Below are 21,595 nucleotides of genomic sequence, written 5' to 3' on the forward strand. Positions count from 1 at the left end.
AAAATGAAACATAGGCCAACTCCAAATATTTTCCCAAAAGGTACTGCTGTTTGCTAGTTGTCTGCTGATGTTTTATAACCTTTTTGGATGTTTTTGGGAATAAATAAAAATGTTTTTTTGAAATATAAACAAAGAGCTGCCCCCATTACAATGACCAGGATCTCGAAAACGGCTGAAGAAGAAGAAAAAAAATCTCAGGCACTGACAAGTCCAGGGTAGTGTGAGCATTACAACTGCATGTTGAAATTGACCAAACTGTCCCTTTAACACGATTTAGCTGGGGCAAGGAACAATGCCTTGGTGAAGTGTGGGAGTAGAACTTCACTGAACTTAAGACGGAACTTAACTGAGACACAAACACAACATTCAAGACATTCTTGTCCATCACTCACTTGACTCCACTGAACTTCACACTAAACTTAACGAAGACAAAACATGTCTTGAATGTTGTTTTTGTTTCCATCACTCCTCTGTCGTCTTTCCTCCCGTTCCATTTTTCGTTGAAACCGTTCTCTCCCATCCTCCCTTCCTCTGTCCAGCCAGGTCGTTGTCTAACATTCCATACTGTTTGAAGGGGTAAAAAACCTCAACGACTTGCTTGTGACCGTCCATATTTTTTCATGTTTCATCCATGTGACACTGGAACTCTACATGCCTACATGTCTACATGCCACGAATCTACCTTTGCCTATCACACAACAATCACGCACAATGGTTCAGCCCCAACAAAGGCACAAAGACCAAGAACAATCGCTGAGAGTACAAAGCAACGGCTACAAAGAAAGAACAATAGCTACAGCTGAAATCCTGAAATGAAGTCAACAGTGGTTGAGTGTTTGTTTGCTTCTGTTTGTGTGTCATACAAACAGAGTTGATGTCCCTGACAAGTCATGCGAACCAGACAGTTATGTAACATGCTAAGACAAAACATAGCAACTCATAGCCAGACAATTCCCAAGTAAAATGTTTGTAACAGCCTAACTACACATTAACTCAATCGTGTAAAGCCTCAAAAATATTCTATGAACCGTGTGCAATATAAAACTTATCTCTGGAAAGAAACCTTCACTTGAAGTCCTTATGTTTATTAGAAATATATTAATTTTGCTGAATAACAAAAACAGTGCTGTTTACCACACAAGTTATGTGTTCCCTCTCTGCATGTTAATGCATGCAGAGAGGGAAATGACCGTCAATAAGGTAGCCCCATAAATTGGAATACTAATCAATTTTTGTTATTTTTGTTTTATGTCGCAGTAATGCTAACTGCTAACAACAACAACAGTAGGAGACCTGTGTGAATGCTTTTTGCACATTGCTAAATTTGCATCAATGCAAATTCAAGGAAAGAGACACTTTGAATTATTAGATTGTTTGTGTATGTGCATCAATGTTAATGTGTGTGCATGTGCAAGCAGTTCTGTATATGCAATGGTGTGTGCATTTGGCGTAGATGAAAAAAGCGTGTGCGTGCGTACTGCCAGCCACACCGCTGCCGAAGTCGTGAGACTCAACTCTGCAGACGGAGGTCCTGTTGCACCTACATCCACATGTCTCTGCTAACTGCATGTGTGTGTGCGTGTGTGTGTGTGTGTGTGTGTGTGTGTGTGTGTGTGTGTGTGTGTGTGTGTGTGTGTGTGTGTGTGTGTGTGTGTGCGTGTGTGTGTGCGTGTCACAGACCTGCAGCTGCTGGGTGACTTTGTCCGCCTCACTGCTGCCGTGGTCGTGAGGCTGGAGGCCGTTCTCTTCCGGCCCGCTGTCCTGGCCGCTCCGCACCACCGCACCCTTCACCACCTTCACCTTCAGCCTACTGCGCAGGATGATGGCCGCATTCCCTGCGCACGCACACACACACACACACGCACACACACACACACACGCACACACACACAGCGCATATGACCACCGGCCATATACTTTAATATCACAAAATTATTTAGCTAAAAGTTAAAATTATTTAGCTTTTTAATGGTTGTGAAACAAATACATTTTAGACAGGTTTTCCTGTTGATATACGAGAAGCTTAGTTTCTGGGATTTTGAAAGTTGTACATGAATTATCAGAACATCTGAAGTTGAAAACTGCTAGAGCTGCCAATGCTAAATGCACATCATTCCCATTTTAGCTGAAAAATGTTATAATGCAACTTCCTACCCCATCCTCCAAAATGCCAGCAAAGCCGTGTGATTGAGCAGCTACCCACACCTAGAACCTGTTTGGTTAAACTAACCAAGGGAGCGCTGGCAGTTTGTAAACAAGATGATAGGCTTTTTGCTGGTGCTAGAGCACTTGTCTTTTTTCTGTAATGGACTATTTCATGTAATATTTTCGCAATCCCACAACAGTTCAAGGTAACATGACTAAAACCAAGCTGCAGACTTCCACTTCAAGAACAGGTGCAAATAGTGAGAAAGGCCACCAATAGATCACTTACATCGGGTGTGGGTAACCTATGTCTCCAGGGCCACTTGAGGCCGTTTCATCCGCCCCCCCCCCCCCGATGTATTTTTAATGTTATGCAACTTCATGAAATATTAAGTATTTTGGAAAGGAATCTTAGAAATTACATTTTCAGTACAATTAAGTAATAACCTAGAGAAGGTGGGGTCTGTTTTTAAGGTGGGTGCCTTCAATATAGGCCTAAAGTGCAGGAGGAAGTCCCGGTATGTGTTCATAGTGCGGCCCTTGGAGGACTATGATGGCCCTTGGAGGAACTTGAAGTGACCCCTCAAATGAAAAAGGTTCACCACCCCTGGCTTACTAGCCTGGGAACTCCCATACTGCCTTTAGTTCTACACAATCGTTTCGATCAGAAAGACAGTCTGGTGAGGATGACTCATAACGTCCAAGATCATGGGCACTGTGTCATAATGACCAAGCATTCCGACCTTAATCTCACTTGTGATTAGGTCTGGTGTTAACCAGGCAACTGGCTTACATGACGCTATATACAATTAAAAGCTATTTTATTTAAGCTAACCCCTAAAATGGAGTTGGTGGATAGCGTGTCTCAAACAACTATTTACTTTCAAGAGTCACTCCAAGTGGTCCGACTCTTATAACAATATCATCTCTGTGTCGGAAGAGGGTGCACTTCTAAAGCCACCCACTAGAGGGACATCCCCGGTGGCCAGCAGCAATCATCTGACACCACACGAGGACCTCGGCCCACCAGCACAATATGTCTCCTGTCACACACGGGCCAATGGCCCGCAAGCACGCTCTCTCTCTCTCGCTCTCTCACTGACTCACTCACTCACCTTCGAACACTTTGGCCACCTCTGTCCGGTAAGACTCAAACTTGAAGGGTGTGAGGAATCCCAAGGAGCCGAGGTGAAAGGCCATTACGGGAGGAACACTTCCCTTTCAGGTCAAAGGAAAAACGTGCACACACACACACACACACACACACACACACACACACACACACACACAGACACAAAACACACCCAGTCAACACCCATGTCCAACACTTCCGTGTTACAGTAACACACTGTTCAGAAGGGCCATTTTACCAAAACACAAGACTACTTCCTCAATAGCTCATATCTCCTCTCTTTCAGCTCCTTCCTTGTGAATTCCTTTCAAAAAGCTTCAGCAAACGTGCATGCCGTGAGTGAAACAATGTGTATCCCTCAAGATTCATAATGTTCAACATGCTGCTGCCAGTCTCATCACCCCACGCACTGACCTGACCTCACACTCTCATACCCGGATACCAGTAAAATTTTATTAGATTTTTTTCCGAGCAGGACTAGAAGCCTAAAACCTGTCAAGCATTTTTGTGTGTATGTATTCATGTTGCCTCTGTCTTCATCTTTCAGCACTTAATAAAGTAAGAAGAGAACATATGCTATGCTAAAAACTTTAAATGCACAAGTTAAATTTGAGTGCCAAACATTTGACTTATAACTGATGTTTGGAATATTTTAAGACTCCTGACAGTTCGTGCCCCACTGAGGCAGCATGAAGCATGAAGGTCTCTTAAGCAGCATGAATATGCATGATGGTGGTCTCTTACCTGGAACAGGGAGGATGCGTAGAGCAGGGTCCCATCTCCACCCAAACAGATGATAAGATCGATACAATGGGATATGTCATCAAAGCCTACCAGGGTGGAAAAATGGATGAATACGGGTCTTAAGGTGAAGCTATGTAATACCAAAACAAACTTGACTGTGACATCTTTGGTGTGGACAGATACAATAACGATAATAAATTAAGTTTTTTTTAGTGTTGCCTTTGTCAATTGCATAAGGATTTCTGTTAGTAAGACTTTTGAAGAAGCGTTTAATGTATTAACATTGTTTGTCAGGTACAGGCATCGCATCAATCTCAAATCCATTAACTTACCTATAACTGTTACCACACCACACCTTTCATATGAGCGATTAAAGGGCAACTCCTGCTATTTTCAATGTGCTGTTGTATTGCTCACACTACCCTTGATTTGTCAGTACATGGTGATGCCGCAGTTTTTGGCCCAGCCCTTTCCGAGATATGAGCTATTCTAATGGGGGCAACTTTTGTTTACATTTTTTAAAAAATGAGCATAGGCCTACTCCAAATATTTTCCCAAAAGGTATCGCTGTTTGCTAGCTGTCTGCTGATGTTGCATAACCTTTTGGATGTTTTTGGGAATAAATGAAAATGTTTTTTTGAAATGTAAACAAAAGTTGCCCCCATTAGAATAGCTCATATCTCGGAAAGGGCTGAGCCAAAAAATGCAGCGTCACCGGGTACTGACAAGTCAAGGGTAGCGTGAGCAATACAACAGCACATTGAAATTGGCAGGAGTTGCCCTTTAAGTAAGTAATGGACATGCATTTATATGGAAGCAGAGGGTAATGAGGTCAGGGGCACACCTTCTCTGAAAGTGCAGAGTTTTTTACAGATGGGAGAGAAGGCCTCATCGTTTGTGAGAGTGGCGTCATCAGCAACTTTCTTCTCCACAAAAACCATCAACTTCTTTTCCTTCAGGAGACAAACAAACACAGCCACACCCACACACACAGGTGCGCGCACACACACACGCATGCACACAAACAACAAAGACAAGACTTGAGCATATGTTTTAAAGACAATAGGGTTTCACCTGTAGAACGCATGACATGGCAGCCATTATACCAGGAAGCTAAAAATCACTTGGACAAAGCACTGAAACTGAGTGGACAGAGAAGGACGACAACAAAGAGCTCAGTGCTTCACAACTCCCTATCGTCACTGTGAGTCAGCCAACTACCAGGCAGGAACAACACTATTACACCTGCTATGTATTCTAGCCTGACAAGTTACGAAACAGCTTTTGTGGTTCACACCTGATTCTATTCCTGGAGAGCTCTCTTGGAGTGCTCCAGGGACAATTTTACCAAGGCAGACTAGGTAATGGCCTAGGCTGGGGCAAGGGCCCCCAAATGGGTAAAACCCCTGCTGGAGCGATCAATCACACCTGTTTAACCACAACCACAACTCATGCCTTGAAACTGGTGGGAAGAAAAATACACCCAAACATTCCATACTAGCCAGTGAAAAACATGTCACGGTACCACGCCAGTATGTTATCCCGTCTTTGCTCAAATACATGTGGCTGCTGTGTTTTGGCTTTGACGGGCAGGAGAACCCACTGCACCTCCCTGAAGTGGGTTAGGAGGGCCACCTGCAACAGGCCTTTCCCTGCACTTGCCTGCGAGCGTCGACCAGAGCCTTAATAGCTACCTGGGGGAATATCAGGACAGGTGTGGCTGGCCAGCCCAGCGGAACCAGAAAAATCACACCAGCAAAGAATCTCGCTCCCCACAAAATGTGCTACACTAAACTTCTGAGTTTCAGCCAAATTATCACAGCCATCAGAAACAAACAAGATCTGTTAAATGCCTTGACGAGAGCCATCTTCGCAGTACCAGAAAAACCTGAACTGAACTGGACAGCCACCAAAGTGAGAAAGGAAAAGTCACTGCACAGCACAGCACACTCAAGAAAACAAATAACAAACCAAAGCTTTACAGAGAATGGGGCCAAGTCAAATGCATTTCTATACTAATACACTCACATGTTTGAAATGTTTTGAAACAAAGTGAATACTTTACCTCCACCAGGAAGCGACACAGCTCTTTGAATGGCTCCAGAAGACTGTCGTCGCGGATCTTCCTGATGACAAGAACGTTGACCGGCGGCTTGTTCCATGTTAATCGCTGACTGGCTGGATCTTGGATATGCCTGCCGTGAGACATGAAGTGAAACATTCACGTTGGAGACGCGGCATGCCACATGTGATTTCAGCAGTAAGTAAACGCCACCTCTACCCTGGTTTTGCAATGCACAACTCAAACGGCCACGGACTTACAGAATGCTACACAAACACAGTCTTTCAATAGCCAACTTCTGCCCTCGATATCCATGGAGGCTTGTCAGATTAGGTTGTTAAACCAACCAGTCACACCAGTCACACCACAATACAATACAATATAGCTGACACATCATGACAGTGTCACACACTCACTGAATGGAGAAAAAAAAAATATTGAGCAATTATTAAGTCCTACATCCATGTGAATCAATAAATAAAGTATTACCAGTTTTCCCCATCCTGTTTCAAAGCAAAAAGAGCAGGCATCTGGACTGCTTGAGTGTGGGAAGGGTTCCACCTCTGTGGTTTCTGACTGGACAGGTCGTCCTTACAGGACAACTGTGATTAACGTTTCCAGCAGAGTTTATCCACATGCAGTGCACCTTCCCACCACTCCCCAACACCCAATCAGAGCTGAAGCCAGAGATCTTATCTTGTCCAATGACATACGCAATGTGTCTGTGTGCAAGGAAGAATCTGTTCGAGAGAAACAATCAACTTACATGACGGAGGTTGGGTTGGGAAGAATGCAGGCTTTGGGTCCAAAATGAGTGGTTGGATATGGTCCATGAAGAAAATGAGCTCGTCTGAAATTCATGGCACGAAAAACATAATAAGATTGTTTTATCCATTGTTAAAAATCCTTATACTTATTTGATAAACAACCTCATACACTAACTTACGAATAGGCCTATGTACATTGACATCAATTTTAAGATCCAATGGCTGTATTTTCTTGCAGTTTTAAAATCTTTTGACTACGGAGACTACCTGCACCTATCCCATCTCCTGGGAGAGCTATCAGACGTCTCTACTGTGGGGTCAGTAGGCTCGGAGAGCTCATGTTGTCCAGGTAACCTCCGCTGCTCGCCGCCCAACAGCAGCTGTTCTTGACAATCCAGGCGTCGTTGCGACCTCTTCACTTCTCGCCGCCTACGAGGTGACTTCCCCTGCCGCTCCCTCTGTCTAGGTGGCCGGGCAGAAGCAGTACAATTCGCCTTACTTTCTGTCTTTTTAGTGGGTCGCCTCTCTTCCACGCCTTCCATCCTGCAAGACCGTAAAATCTCGTTACACATTTCATCCCTCTTAATATAAGGCCACTTATCTGTATTAGACAACAACTTATCCAAGTCGTTACAGGACGTTTATTAGGCAACAACTCTCCATTCATCGGATACCTATAGGCCATCAGTGCTCCAAGTCGATATCTTTAATCGTCGACACGAAATCAATAACAAGAAAACATGCATTTGCGCCTACTTCAACTGAGTAGTGTATTCATCTTAGTTACAAAGTTGTTAGGCCTACATCACATTGTTACATTGCAAAGTTGCATTGTTTATAATAAAGGCCTGTGAAGAAATGGCACTAAACACATTCCATTTCCTGTTTCGATGCCTAATTTGGGAAATGGGTCTGTACTAGAAAGTGACTCTAGCTATAAGATGAAACTGAGCCACTGGATTTCACCAAAACATAACTATCGACTTCACTAGCTTGGTGTCAAAAACGCCCAACAGAACTCTTGCCCTCAGCTAACTAGCTAACGCAGGCAAACTGGTAACTCCTCTATTGTGGAAAAACACTTCCGTCGATTGTTCACGTTGATACAAGATAACAGTGTTGCTGATTAGGAACAAGATACAATGTAACAACTCCTTGTGAATAAAAGGTGACTTCGATCTACTCCGTAAAAGTAACATTGTTGCCTGTCTGAATGTGTCATTAGCTGGATTAGCTCGTTTGCTATGTAGGCAGTAAACGTGCCAACTACTGCCGGTTTCATGATAGTTACGCCGGCTTTGAACGCTTAAATGACCCCTCCTCAATTGAATAACTGACAAACGATACAAGAATCACATTACCTAAAATAACGATAAAAAATACGCGATTGCGTTAGCCATCTCCGATATGGGTTAGCTTCCGCTTGTTATCCAATGTAGGCTACCTCATGACTAGACTCTCTGACGCGTTGACGTCATGCAGAAATGTTTTGTCTGTGTGTGTGCGCGCGCGCGTTTGTGTTGATGAAAGGCCTAGAACTAACTTTAAATTAAGACCATGTAATACTAGTAGTAGCAGCAGCTGATTAATCTACTGAAAATGAAATGATAAGAGGTTGCATAGCGCATACGACTCACCATAGCCGGCCGAATTGATTTTTGAAAAGGTGAGAAGTTCTAATCTCGAGAAACACGTGTATGGGCAAAGTCCTATGGGGTTTCTGTTAATCAGCTTTAGTTGGCTTGGTGTAGTGTACATCCCATTGATGTGTTGCCATCAAGTGGCCAGTTCAGACGCTACAGACAGCCTGCTCCTGCTCACTGGATAATGTGAATGGAGAGACCCAGCACTGTTTCACAGACAGTAGTAGGCCTACATGGATGGAGGTGCTGATTACCAGCTACAGCCTGCATCCATTAACTTGACTAGGCCCAACTGATAACCTAGGCCAACTTAAAAAGGGCTACCCCACAATTTCAAACCCTTTCTCACTGAGGACCTCATAACTCACTCTCGCCTTATCTAAGGTATGAGAAAGTCAGTTAAAGCCAAGCTAAGAAGTCTGGACACTCAACGTAGTGATTATCCTCTTTACAGGCTATTCCTAACCCCTCTTATACAACCACAGTGGCAGGCTAGTCTGTGGCCAAACATCACTCAACTGGGATGTGTCCTTTGATAGATTATGTTACAGCCTTTGTTGGCAGTGGATAGCTGAAAATGTTTGGGCTCTGTGTGGCTCATATAAATTGACATGCACTGTTCTGCTCTTTGATTTTGATTTTTATGAGGTATAAGGCCTTTTGATTGCCTATTTATTTATTATGCCTTCCTCTCCAACTCACTTAATGCTATCAGGCTATGGTCAACCACCCAGTTAGGCCTAATGCTGCTCTAAATTCTTTTGCATACAGCGCTACCAGTTAGTATTGGCACCCTTTAATTTTATTTACAAAGTGTGCAATATATCCAGAAATACATGGAAATATACACAAATTTTACCATCAGGATCTTTTAATTGAACATTATAAGATATTTAGAATCGCCAGGTATTTATTTCCAAATGCATTTTGTAATTTCAAACAAAAACACGAAAAAGGGCATGTCCAGGAATATTGGCACCCCTTCGCAGCCTCCGAAGGTTTTGGTTTTCATCAATGACTGTGTTCTTTCATTTTACAACCAATCCACTGTGCATTTGGATGTGTTCTTTGGGTTTTTGTCTTGCTGGAGTGCACATGATGTTCAACTCAAACCAAGTGTTCTTGCCATGGTTACAAATTTTCCTGTAAATGATGATACCTGTCATGTCATGATGCCTGTCATGATACCTGTGATACGGTCAAAGCCTCCAATACCTGGTGCAACAATGGGGTGACATAATATTATGGATCGGACACCATGCTTGATTTTTGGTAGGGTGTCCTTTTCCTTAAAGACTTTCTTGCAGAGTATGCAAACATGCTGCTAGTGTAAGTCACTGAAAAACTGTGCTATTGCTTCATCTGACCTTAAAACATTATTAAAAGGGCTGTGCTATACCTGTATATTCTCATACAGCCGTCAGGTGTTCCCTGTTATGACTTTTATTAAGCAATGTGGTCTGCCTTGGTCTCCAACCAAAAGGCACTACTTTGTGTAGTGTTTAACACGGGGTGCTTATTGAAAAAAACTACCCAAATCAGTTCAAAGTTGACAGTCAGGTCTGTAGATGTTAGCCCCTGTGTTTTTTCATTATTTGCACTGACTTCCAAATACTTTTATCACAATTTCTTCCCCTACCCCCCACATCCAAGGATGGTCTTTACAGCTCCATGTTTGGCAGATTTCTGAATAACTCAACACAGTGTTGAAAATGTTATACCAAGGTCTTTTGAGATGACCTTTTATTATTTGGAGGTCTTGTTTTTGCAAATAATAGTATTTGTGGTGTCCTCAGGCATGTCCTCTGTCTTCACATTGGTGAAAGACACACAAGCTGTAACATGTGGTTATTTAAACACAAATATCATAATTCCTTGCCTAATTCATGTTATATGGGCAAAAGCAAGTAGTCAAAGGTGATTCCCATTTGCGATTTACCATAATTGAGTCAAATTAGGTTTCCACAATGGTATCCAGTAAAGGGTGCCAATACCAGTGATCCAGGGAGCTTTACCGTCTTCAATTTTTTCCCTCTCATAGTTTAGTATTTAATGCTGTTGATTATTAGTATCAACCACAAGCTATCTATAGAAAAATCATGGTTGACCTAATTATTTGTTGTCTGGAGATATGTCCCATAATGTACTTAAACTTCAAGGGTATCAATAGTAACTGGCGGCACTGTATGCACATTTCAATTAGCCCATTGGGCAAAAGAGAGGAAGTGTGGTATTGGCCTATATGCTATTGAAATAAAGCAAAATGCATCAAAACATGCAACCCTTGTAAGGGTTACCCCTTATCGTGTTTTTTTTTCATGACATGAGCATGCAATTTTGGTTAGTATTTTCTTTTCTGACTACTTGTATGGCTGTGTCTTGTATGTACACCGGTCTCCTCTGATTTAATGACGTGGGTTTGGGGCGTTCAGGTGGACTTTTATATACTCCCCTGTGAGGAGGTGAGTTAGGGGGACACTTCCTGCTTTCTCCAAGGGATTACGGAACGGTCTGTGCTGCCTGGCTCCTGTGCATGGCGTTTCTGGGGTTCTATGTTGGATTAACTTCATGAACATTGCCGAAACTACCTGTGGATTACTTGAAGCATAAAGGTTTTCCGGAACGTCCGTAAACGGGTGAGATTGCATCCTTATTTCTGTAATTGGATTGACTACTCATCCGCAGTCTACGAAGCCTCTGTCCATCACCGGATTATTCATTGACTGTTTATTTTTGAACGAGTCCTTTTGGGGTTTTTTTTGGGGACAACTTGGGACACTTAAAGACACTGAGGGGAAACTGGGTTAGGTGTTTGTTTATTAGCCTGCGCTGGGTATCCGTCTTTGCTGTACATGCGCTGTTGGCAATCGATTGAGTTTTCCTCTGCAATACAGCGCAATCTATTTGCTGTGCACGAATCATTGTGTGGTTTCCATTTCATTCATTTGCTGTGCTGCACTGGCGTGCGCTACTGGCGGCTTTTTCTCGTGTATTTCCCCTATGCATAACTTTTGTCTGGCTTACAGGTAGTGCAGTTAGTTACCGTATTTGCAGTATAAAACCCGCCCGTGAAAAATATAGCGTTGTGACTTTCTCTGGCGTTTATTCTGTCAGGCGAATTGTTACAGATTGGTGGCCCATACGGGGAACGTGGGTTAAATTATTATATTGCCTATACTGTTAAATGTTGCATTTCTGTTGTGTATGGGGTGGGCTGTAGCAGTGCTTGCTGTCTCTCTCTCTCCTCTCGTTCTCTCTCTCTTTCTCTCTCTCTCTCTCCATTGTGGGGCTTGAGGGTGACCTTTTGTTGGAGCATAGGCCTACGTTGCGCTACATTTTCTCTTTCGCTTACACATTAGGCCAGTGTAGTATTAGCTGGCCTGTGTCCACTTTGCACCACATTTCACCACACATTACTGACTTAACATTTACTTGCACTGCATTACATTACATTTCACGACACTTGCATGCAATCAGACCCAGGGCCTGGGCTAGAGCCGGATCCTTTGACGGTGACGGTACCAGAACCAGATCCAGATCTAAAGCCATCCCAAGACGGCCTCGCTGAGGAAGAAGAGGGGTTTCCTTTGGTGGTGTTGGGCGATGCATTCTCCCCACTTGCTGTTGACCGGCGGCACGTCACTGTTAGGCCTGACCGAAATGAGGTCACGGAAATAACAAGTTTGTTGCAGTCCATGTATCTCAGCAGAGAGAATGAAGAGCCACACCAGTCATCCGAAGAGGATGAGGAGGAAGCTGGGCAGGTCGAGGAGCTGCATCACAGAGTCGAGGCCCTGGAGCAGCGCCTTCAGGAGGCCGTGGACAGCCTGCTCAACAGAGAGGAAGGAGTGAGAGCTGCCATTGACACAGCGATGCAGAAGGCTGTGGAACATACTGACAATGTTGTAGCGAAGCTCACGCAAGATGTAGCCGACTGCCTGAAACGCCGAGACGAGCAATGGGAGGCCCAGTTACAGAAAATGCTGAAGCCATCGCGGGTGGTATGGCGGCCTGCTCGAGCAGCATCAACGCCAACAAATGCCGCCCCTGCCACTCCTACTACCCCAGACATTAATCACCAGACATTTCTCATTGAGTCCCCCCTCTCTGCAGATGACACAGTGATATTCCGGCCCACTGCCACAAAGAGACCCCCAATCAAAATGGAGTTCCCCAGGTTTGGGGAGTCCCGGAAGTCATCTGATGTCACAGACTTTGTCGAAAAGTGCGAGAACTTTTTTACCCTCCAACCTCTGACAATGCTGAGCTAATTGGCACGCTGAAACTCGGTGCTAAAACAGGGTCTGCACAGAGTTGGTGGAAAGCCTCGCGCAGCAAAGTCAAAGACTGGCAGGGCTTTAAGACTGCTTTCCTAGAAGCATTCCTGCCGTCTGACTACCGTACCGAGATTGAGGAGCAGCTGCGCCTTGGTATACAGACCCCCGACCAGTGCCTGCGGGACTTTGCATATGATCACTGTGCACTCTGTTTGAAGTGGCGGACGAACATGCCCGAAGATGAGATGGTACGCCGTATCCTGAATGCATGTAACCCGAGACTGGCTAGTGGGCTGCGTGGCATCGTGAAAACTGTGGAGCAAGTTGTTAAAGTGGGCTCTTTGATTGAACGGGATTGGAGTAACTCTAAAGGACTATTGGGGCACGGGTCCAACAGAGCAACCCTGCGGACCGCGCAGCCAAGAAGACGACTAAAAAGGTTGAGTCCCCAGCTGCCGAAATGTCTGCCGTCATGGGGACCCCCACCCTTCTTGTCTTACCAGTGGCTATAAGGGGCTCCAGGGGTGATGCTGTCCTCGACACAGGGTGCACTTATTCTCTCATGACCAAGGCACTCTGGGAAAACATCAAATCGGGGGGTGATGAGACTCTGAGCAGCACGGACAGTCAAAGATTTGTCATGGCCAATGGTCAGGAAAGCAAGGCTCTTGGCAAAGTCCCTCTGTTGCTTACCCTAAACAACACCCACTATACCATCAACGTCTTTGTGCTTGAAGACAATCAGTTGTGCATGCCCTACTGCTCGGCCTGGACTTCATGTATGCAAGCCAGCTCACCCTGAAGCCACACCAAGGGACGTATGCGTTTCCAGCGGGGGAGGAGTTCCAGTTTGTGCAGAAATCCCGTGACTCACTGGAGTGGGAACACAAGCGGCCTTCTGTCCTTTTCTACGCGGCCGTGAGTGACCACTCCACTAAACAACACCCTACTGCGCCGTTGCTGGAAGCGCAGCCGGAGGTTGTCAAGCCGCTGCTGCAGAAATGGGCTACGGTCTGGACTGAGACCACTGGTGCCACCAATGTTGCCCAACACCACATCCACACCACCGATGAAGTACCAGTGCGTCAAAGGGCCTATCGAGCTTCTCCACAAAGGCAGGCCATCATCAACGAACACATCGATAAAATGCTGGCCTCCGGGGTCATCGAACCATCCTCCTCAGCTTGGGCATCACGGTAGTCCTGGTCCCAAAGAAAGATGGATCCCTCCGCTTCTGCGTGGACTACAGAGGCCTTAATGCCAAGACACACCACGATGCCTACCCAGTACCATTGGTGCATGAAATTCTGGAGTCCCTGCAGGGAGCTACATACTTCAGCACCTTGGACCTTCAAAGCGGCTACTGGCAGGTAGCCATGAGTGCTGCCAGCAAGAAGAAGACAGCCATGATTACCCATCGGGGTCTGTTTGAGTTCAAAGTGATGCCCTTTGGTCTACGCAATGCCGGTGCAACCTTTCAGCGGCTCATGGAAAGAGTCTTGGGCGACCTGAAGGGAAACATCTGTTTTGTTTACATTGACGACATCATCGTTTTCTCCAAGACCCAGCAACAACATCTGCAAGATCTCGATGCAGTGTTTCAAAAGCTCCATCAGGCTTCCCTGACGCTGAATGTAAAAAAATGCCACCTCTTCAAGACTGCTCTGATGTTCCTGGGGCATGTGGTGTCTGGCAAAGGTGTAGAGGTGGACCCCGCCAAAGTTGACGCCATCACTGCCTTCCCGGTGCCCACGGACCTCAAGAGTCTCCAGAGGTTCTTGGGGATGGTAGGCTGGTACCACAAGTTCCTGCCACGACTTGCCGACGAGGCGGCCCCACTCAATGACCTCAAAAAAGAAGGACGTGCCTTGGGTATGGTCGCCACAGTGCCAGGAGGCCNTCGACCGTCTCAAAACTTTACTGCAAGCACCCCCTGTTCTGGCCCAGCCAAAGCCGAATTTGGGGTTCCAGGTCCACTGCGACGCTAGTGATGTGGGCCTAGGAGCAGTCTTAGTGCAGTCCGAAGAAGGCATAGAATGGGTCATAGCCTATGCGTCAAGAGCGCTCCATGGACCTGAGCTCAGGTACTCAACGTCAGAGAAGGAGTGTCTGGCAGTGGTCTGGGCGGTAGAGAAGTGGCGCCATTACTTGGAAGGGGACACTTTTGACGTCTACACCGACCACAATGCACTGGCTTGGGCATTTAACTGTCCCAAAACCTCCTCCCGGCTGACCAGGTGGACTCTGCTGCTCCAGGCATTCACCTTCCGAGTCCACTACAAAAAGGGCTACGCCAACGTGGTACCCGATGCGTTGTCTCGGGCCCCACAGCCAGATGTTGCTCCTGAGCCCGGCTGCATAGCAGTAGCCGTGGCCGTGGCAAAGTCATCGTGGACCAGCCTACCGACCACCCTGCAGGAGATTGAAGCAGCTCAGGCAAAGGACGATTGCTGTCAAGACTTGGTCCAGTCCGTTTGCTGATCCGGTCCCGGGCCGCATACACTTTCATCTCCAGCAAGGTGTTCTGTACCGGGGTGTGCCATTCAAAATATGGTGGTTATAACTACCAAATGGTGGTACCGTCTGTGCTAGTCCCAGATTTCTTGGCATACTTCCATGACAGCCCATTTGGGGGCCATTTTGGGCGGTTGAAGACACTCCTTAAAATTCTGGATGTTGCATGGTGGCCGGACATCAGGAGAGATGTATGGAGTCATGTCCGATTTTGCAATGTGTGCCAACAATACAAGGCATCCAACACCAAACCAGCTGGATGGCTGCAGTCCACCGAAGTCAAGGCACCAGGGGAAATGATTGGAGTCGACTTCATGGGACCATTCCCGTGCAGCAAGGCCCGGAACTCTGTGTTGATGGTGGTCGTGGATTACTACACCAAGTGGGTGGAACTTTTCCCCTTGAGGGATGCCAAGACACCGAAGGTGTGCCAAGTCCTCAAAAATGACATCTTCACCCGCTGGGGAGTCCCGGCTTACATGGTGTCCGACAGAGGTCCACAATTTACGAGCCAGCTACTGACCTCTCTGTGTGCGTCCTGGGGTGTGACTCAGAAACTCACCACAGCATACCACCCGCAGACCAACCTAACAGAGAGGGTCAATAGGACCTTGAAGACCATGCTGGCTTCGTACGTAGGACAACATCACCACGACTGGGACCGCTGGCTGCCCGAGTTCCGCCTGGCCATAAACACCGCAGTACATGAGACCACTGGTGTCACCCCTGCACTGTTGGCTCTGGGCCGCAACCTCCAAGTCCCTCTGGAACGACTCATACACAGAACACCCGCACCACACACACCTGCATACAACACACTGCACGCACACGCACAGCTATTGAAGGAAGTGGAAAGGCATGTGGGTGTGGCCAAAGCCAGACAAGCCAAGTATTACAATGACGGTCGAAGAGAAGCCCACTTTGCGGTCGATGACTTGGTCTGGGTTAAGGCGCACCCCTTGTCCAAAGCTTCGGCCAAGTTCTCTGCAAAACTTGCGCCCTGATGGTCCGGGCCTGTTAGAGTACAGAAGAAGTTGGGACCCAACAATTACCAGGTCCAATGGCTAACTGATAAGTTAAAGGTAGACACTATAAATGTGGTAGACCTCAAGCCCTACTATGGTCCCGATATGCCGCTGGCTGGGGGGGGGTGGGGGGGGGATGTAAAGGTTACCCCTTATCACGTTTTTTTTTTCATGACATGAGCATGCAATTTTGGTTAGTATTTTCTTTTCTGACTACTTGTATGGCTGTGTCATGTATGTACACCGGTCTCCTCTGATTTAATGACGTGGGTTTGGGGCGTTCAGGTGGACTTTTATATACTCCCCTGTGAGGAGGTGAGTTAGGGGGACACTTCCTGCTTTCTCCAAGGGATTACGGAACGGTCTGTGCTGCCTGGCTCCTGTGCATGGCGTTTCTGGGGTTCTATGTTGGATTAACTTCATGAACATTGCCGAAACTACCTGTGGATTACTTGAAGCATAAAGGTTTTCCGGAACGTCCGTAAACGGGTGAGATTGCATCCTTATTTTGTAATTGGATTGACTACTCATCCGCAGTCCACGAAGCCTCTGTCCATCACCGGATTATTCATTGACTGTTTTTTTTTTTTGAACGCGTCTTTTTGGGTTTTTTTGGGGAACTACTTGGGACACTGAAAGACACTGGGGGAAACGGGGATAGGTGTTTGTTTATTAGCCTGCGCTGGGTATCCGTCTTTGCTGTACATGCGCTATTGGCAATCGATTGAGTTTTCCTCTAATACAGCGCAATCTATTTGCTATGCACGAATCATTGTGTGGTTTCCATTTCATTCATTTGCTGTGCTGAACTGGCGTGCGCTACTGGCGGCTTTTTCTCGTGTATTCCTCCTATGCATAACTTTTGTCTGTCTTACAGGTAGTGCAGTTAGTTACCGTATTTGCAGTATAAAACCCGCCCGTGAAAAATATAGCGTTGTGACTTTCTCTGGCGTTGATTCTGTCAGGCGAATTGTTACACCCTTGTACTGTGGCATTAATGCAAAATTTGGTCAATAATAGAGAACACAACAGCAACAACAAAGTCACACCTTGTTATGAAATGTGAAGAACCAATACTCATTTGCAGGTAAGCAATGTAAGTAAGTAGGCTAAGTTATGAAAGCGTCAGCTAAATGCAATGTAATGTAATGTAATGTAAGCATTGTAATCCATATGGTCTTCCCCTATGGCCAAATTCAACTAACGCTTTCTCTGCAGCAAATGCCTGCAGGATACAACGGAGGCCAAGAAATCCAATAGAAAAAGTGCAATCAGAGATGTCAACCTGGCCCCTGATGCATACCCATGTGCATGGGCGTAGTTTTAGGTGCGTAGGGTGGGGAAATATCATCACTTATGAGATGAACCAACCACTTTTTCACAATGCATGAATTGGATACCTGGACAACTTGCCTTATTTATGTCCCCACCACTCTCCAAACCAATGCTACCCAGTTGCACATGTGACATGGGATTGTAATGAACCTCTGGGGAGCAGGTAATGATAAAAAAAAAAAAAGCGTATTGTTACTGCCGATTTGACAGCATGTGCAGCATTTCTAAAATTGCCCAGCAGGGGCCACTGGAGAGGTGGGGTGTGAAATTCAGTGCAACACCAAGCCTCATCTCTAGACGCTATGAGGGAGGGAGAGAACCAGGACGCACAGCTCCAGGTCACACTGGCAACAGTTAGATTAGTGTTAGTGTGGAACAGACATGTCTATTTTTAGTCATTTATACGGAGCAAGTCACGTCCCTTATCGGTTCACTACGGGACAAGCGATTAAACTGCCAAATAAAGAATGATAGGCCTACTCAGGGTGCGATTTGTCGGAAAACCAGAAGGGGGGATATGTTTCAGATTTTAAGCAATATCAATGGAACTACATTGAACTGTGATAAAATCATGTAGAAAAAGTGGCGATAGGCCTATCAAGACCAGAAGGGGGGACAATCCCCCCATCCCCCCCTACAAATCGCACCCTGGGAGCAAGCAAAAGACCTGGACAAGTTTTTGAACCGCAGCCTCTAAACTGTGGGTCAGTCTCTGAGAAAATACAAAACCCGACAGCATCGTCCCCTGAGAACTGTCTGCCCACCTTGAAATGCCCTGTAGGCCTACCAGATCACCAGTCCAGGCTTGCGCATGAACCTATCCAAACTGAGAGCAGCAAATTAAAATTCAAGGTGACTACAAGTCCTGTCCATACTCCTCTTATTCAATATAAGCATGAGGGTTTGAGTCCGAGGCAGACACATTTAAAATCAAACTATTTTCATAGGGCTACTTAGGATATACTTAACCCTTGTGTTGTGTTCGTAAGCTGCATACACCTGTGGTGTTCGGGTCAGTTTTGACCCGTGATAACAAAACTCAGCCATAAAATACCTAAAAACACTAGTTCTCATCAAATATTGTTTTCATCTCATAGCTAACTAGGTATGTATTCATATCCATGGAAATACTACTTTATTTATTCATCTTTTTGACTTCACAGGTCTTTTATCTTACATTATGCAAATCGTTTTTGATGACCAAAACTATCAAAACCTGCATAAATTCACTATTAATACGTCCTTAAGTGATACAATTAGTGATTATGTTGTCCATGTATTACAGTTGATATGAGAGTACAACAACCCCCAAATTTCTTTTATTAGTTTTTCTCTAATATTGAAAAATATCATCAATAGTGACATTTGTGGTGTTTGGGTCCAAACCAACCCAAAGAGATTTATAGCAGGATAAAGACCAAATGTCAACTAAACTAGTTTTTCAGTGCATAAAATCAATGCTTAAATATGTTGACTTGGTGTTTTTCAATATTCATATGATTTTAGTGTGGTAAATATACAAAATAACAATTCTGTCAGTCACAGCTATTTCGCCAATCTAATGCAAAGATATAGGAAATGAACACCTCAATGAACATGAAAAAAGCCACACTATTCATCTGAATCCACTCTGCTATGAACATGGACCCTTATCTCATTGCCACATCAACTTTATGGAAAGTATAAGACCAGTTCTACATGTTTGGGTGCCATTATGAATTTTTGATACGTTTTTTGGACAAAATAATGTGCAAACATTTATTTTGCAAACAAATGTGCAAAAAATCTCATTGTAAGCAAAAGATGGACAAGTTTTTGCACCGCAGCCTCTAAACTGTGGGTCAGTCTCTGAGAAAATACAAAACCCGACAGCATCGTCCCCTGAGAACTGTCTGCCCACCTTGAAATGCCCTGTAGGCCTACCAGATCACCAGTCCAGGCTTGCGCATGAACCTATCCAAACTGACAGCAGCAAAATAAAATTCAAGGTGACTACAAGTCCTGCCCATACTCCTCTTATTCAATATAAGCATGAGGGTTTGAGTCCGAGGCAGACACATTTAAAATCAAACTATTTTCATAGGGCTACTTAGGATATACTTAACACAAGCCCTCTATCTTCTCTCTATCTCTGTCTCTCTCTCACACACACACACACACACACACACACACACACACACACACACACACACACACACACACACACACACACACACACACACACACACACACACACACACACACACACGCAGCAGAGGTGGATCTCAAATGCAGTGTAACCCCTTCACCAAGCTTCATCTATAGGCTCTATGACCTTTTTCAATAGTGTCACATTGTCACTTATCTTGCTACTAGGCCTATACATGGACGATAGACTTGCTGTTTAGGTCATTGTTTCGTATACCTTCTCCTGTTAATCTTTTTGGCTCTCTTTGTCCACCTATAGGCTGACTGATTTCTGACTGTTCAACTGTTAAGTCAAGCCCCTGTTATAAAGATTTTCCTAATTTGATAATGAGTCACTTGGTGGACTAGATGGAACAGTGGTATCAAAAGTGAAAGTAGAAGTGGAAAAACCCTGCCAAAGATTCCCTCTAACAAAGGTGACTTCCTGAGGATGTGACCAAGTAGCTCATCAGAATAGGAAAATGCTTGCTTGTATTGGCAAATGCCTAAAACAATGTTTAAACATCTTAAATGTCTATTTCTAGGGAGTTATTGGATGACTTTCATGTTCAATGAAGACTGACTTGACTTACTGGATGTTTTTACGTGAAAAAAGTAAGATAAATAAGCTTGTTTAAACCTATGGAACCATCAGTGGATAGACAGCTGATATTGCTGTTGGACAACAGCTGGAAATTATATTTTGTGCTAGGCACATAATTATTCTATATGTGTTAATGGACAGTTTTGATGCCCTCCGCGAGAATCTGCCATGTAATGTGAATAGCCATGAAAATAAAGAGAACACATTGAATGAATGAGCAGGTTTGTCCAAACTTTTGGCCTGTGCTGTGTAAGTGAAGGCTCAGTGTAATGTCATTGTGGTGTAGTAACATGGTACCTGTAGTAAAGTCTTTTAAACCACTATTAGAGCATGTCCTGCGTTCCAGTAGTGTGTGTGTGTGTGTGTGTGTGTGTGTGTGTGTGTGTGTGTGTGTGTGTGTGTGTGTGTGTGTGTGTGTGTGTGTGTGTGTGTGTGTGTGTGTGTGTGTGTGTGTGTGTGTCAAGTCAAGTCAAGTCAAGTCAAGTCAAGTCAAGTCAAGTTTATTGTCAATTTCTTTACATGCACTGGTCATACAAAGAATTTGAAATTGCGTTTCTTGCTCTCCCATGCAGACATAGACTAATCTGTGTGTGTGTGTGTGTGTGTGTGTGTGTGTGTGTGTGTGTGCGCGTGTGTGCGCGTGTGTGCGCGTGTGTGCGTGCGTGTGTGTGTCACACAGTAAGTTAACTACGTATTGGCCTACCACCCAACTGCTGACAGGACATGAGTTTTGAAAGAGAAGGGGTTTTTCTTGGGCTTGAAACAGCCACAGTTGCCATGGCAATTAGAGTAAACTACCTCAAAATTGTCCAGTGTGAGAACCCTGTGGGTGTCAAAACATGGAACAAACACAGATCCACACAGCTTTCAAGTCAAGTCAAGTGTAGCCTACTTTACTGTCAAAAATCTATCAGGATTTGAAGTTTGCTTTTGACCAGCTTTTGACCAGTCTCCAATGTACAGTTAAACATATAAAAAATTGTCAATCTCTCTCTCACACTCGCACACCAACACACACACGCACACACGCACGTACACAAACACACACACATACACACGCACGCGCGCACACGCGCATGCACACGCGCACGCACGCACAGCAGAAGTACAATCAGTGGTCATAGTAAACAAGTTAAACTGAAACGGCATAATTATAACCTATGGAGTTTGCACTTACATCT

General features: G+C 45.0%; 1 protein-coding gene across 4 annotated transcripts in view; it reads right to left on the bottom strand.

Annotated features, from left to right (window-relative positions):
* The window catches only part of nadkb (NAD kinase b), a 29,439-nt gene that overhangs the window by 5,716 nt on the left and 2,128 nt on the right, over positions 1-21,595 (bottom strand). The window contains exons 1-8 of one of the 4 annotated variants that reach the window (XM_063218437.1): positions 8,488-8,569; positions 7,118-7,393; positions 6,850-6,933; positions 6,087-6,216; positions 4,866-4,974; positions 4,022-4,107; positions 3,261-3,363; positions 1,681-1,835 (exon numbers count right to left, since the gene is read on the bottom strand). In XM_063218437.1, coding sequence (XP_063074507.1) covers positions 1,681-1,835; positions 3,261-3,363; positions 4,022-4,107; positions 4,866-4,974; positions 6,087-6,216; positions 6,850-6,933; positions 7,118-7,392 — 942 coding nt within the window. In that variant the 5' untranslated portion in view covers position 7,393; positions 8,488-8,569. Of the gene's footprint in view, positions 1-1,680; positions 1,836-3,260; positions 3,364-4,021; positions 4,108-4,865; positions 4,975-6,086; positions 6,217-6,572; positions 6,753-6,849; positions 6,934-7,117; positions 7,394-8,211; positions 8,325-8,487; positions 8,570-21,595 lie in introns of those variants that run through there. The other 3 variants (XM_063218436.1, XM_063218438.1, XM_063218439.1) reach the window with 3 other exon arrangements.

The sequence above is a fragment of the Engraulis encrasicolus genome, chromosome 16, assembly GCF_034702125.1.
Source record: "Engraulis encrasicolus isolate BLACKSEA-1 chromosome 16, IST_EnEncr_1.0, whole genome shotgun sequence".
Classification (NCBI taxonomy): Eukaryota; Metazoa; Chordata; class Actinopteri; order Clupeiformes; family Engraulidae; genus Engraulis; species Engraulis encrasicolus.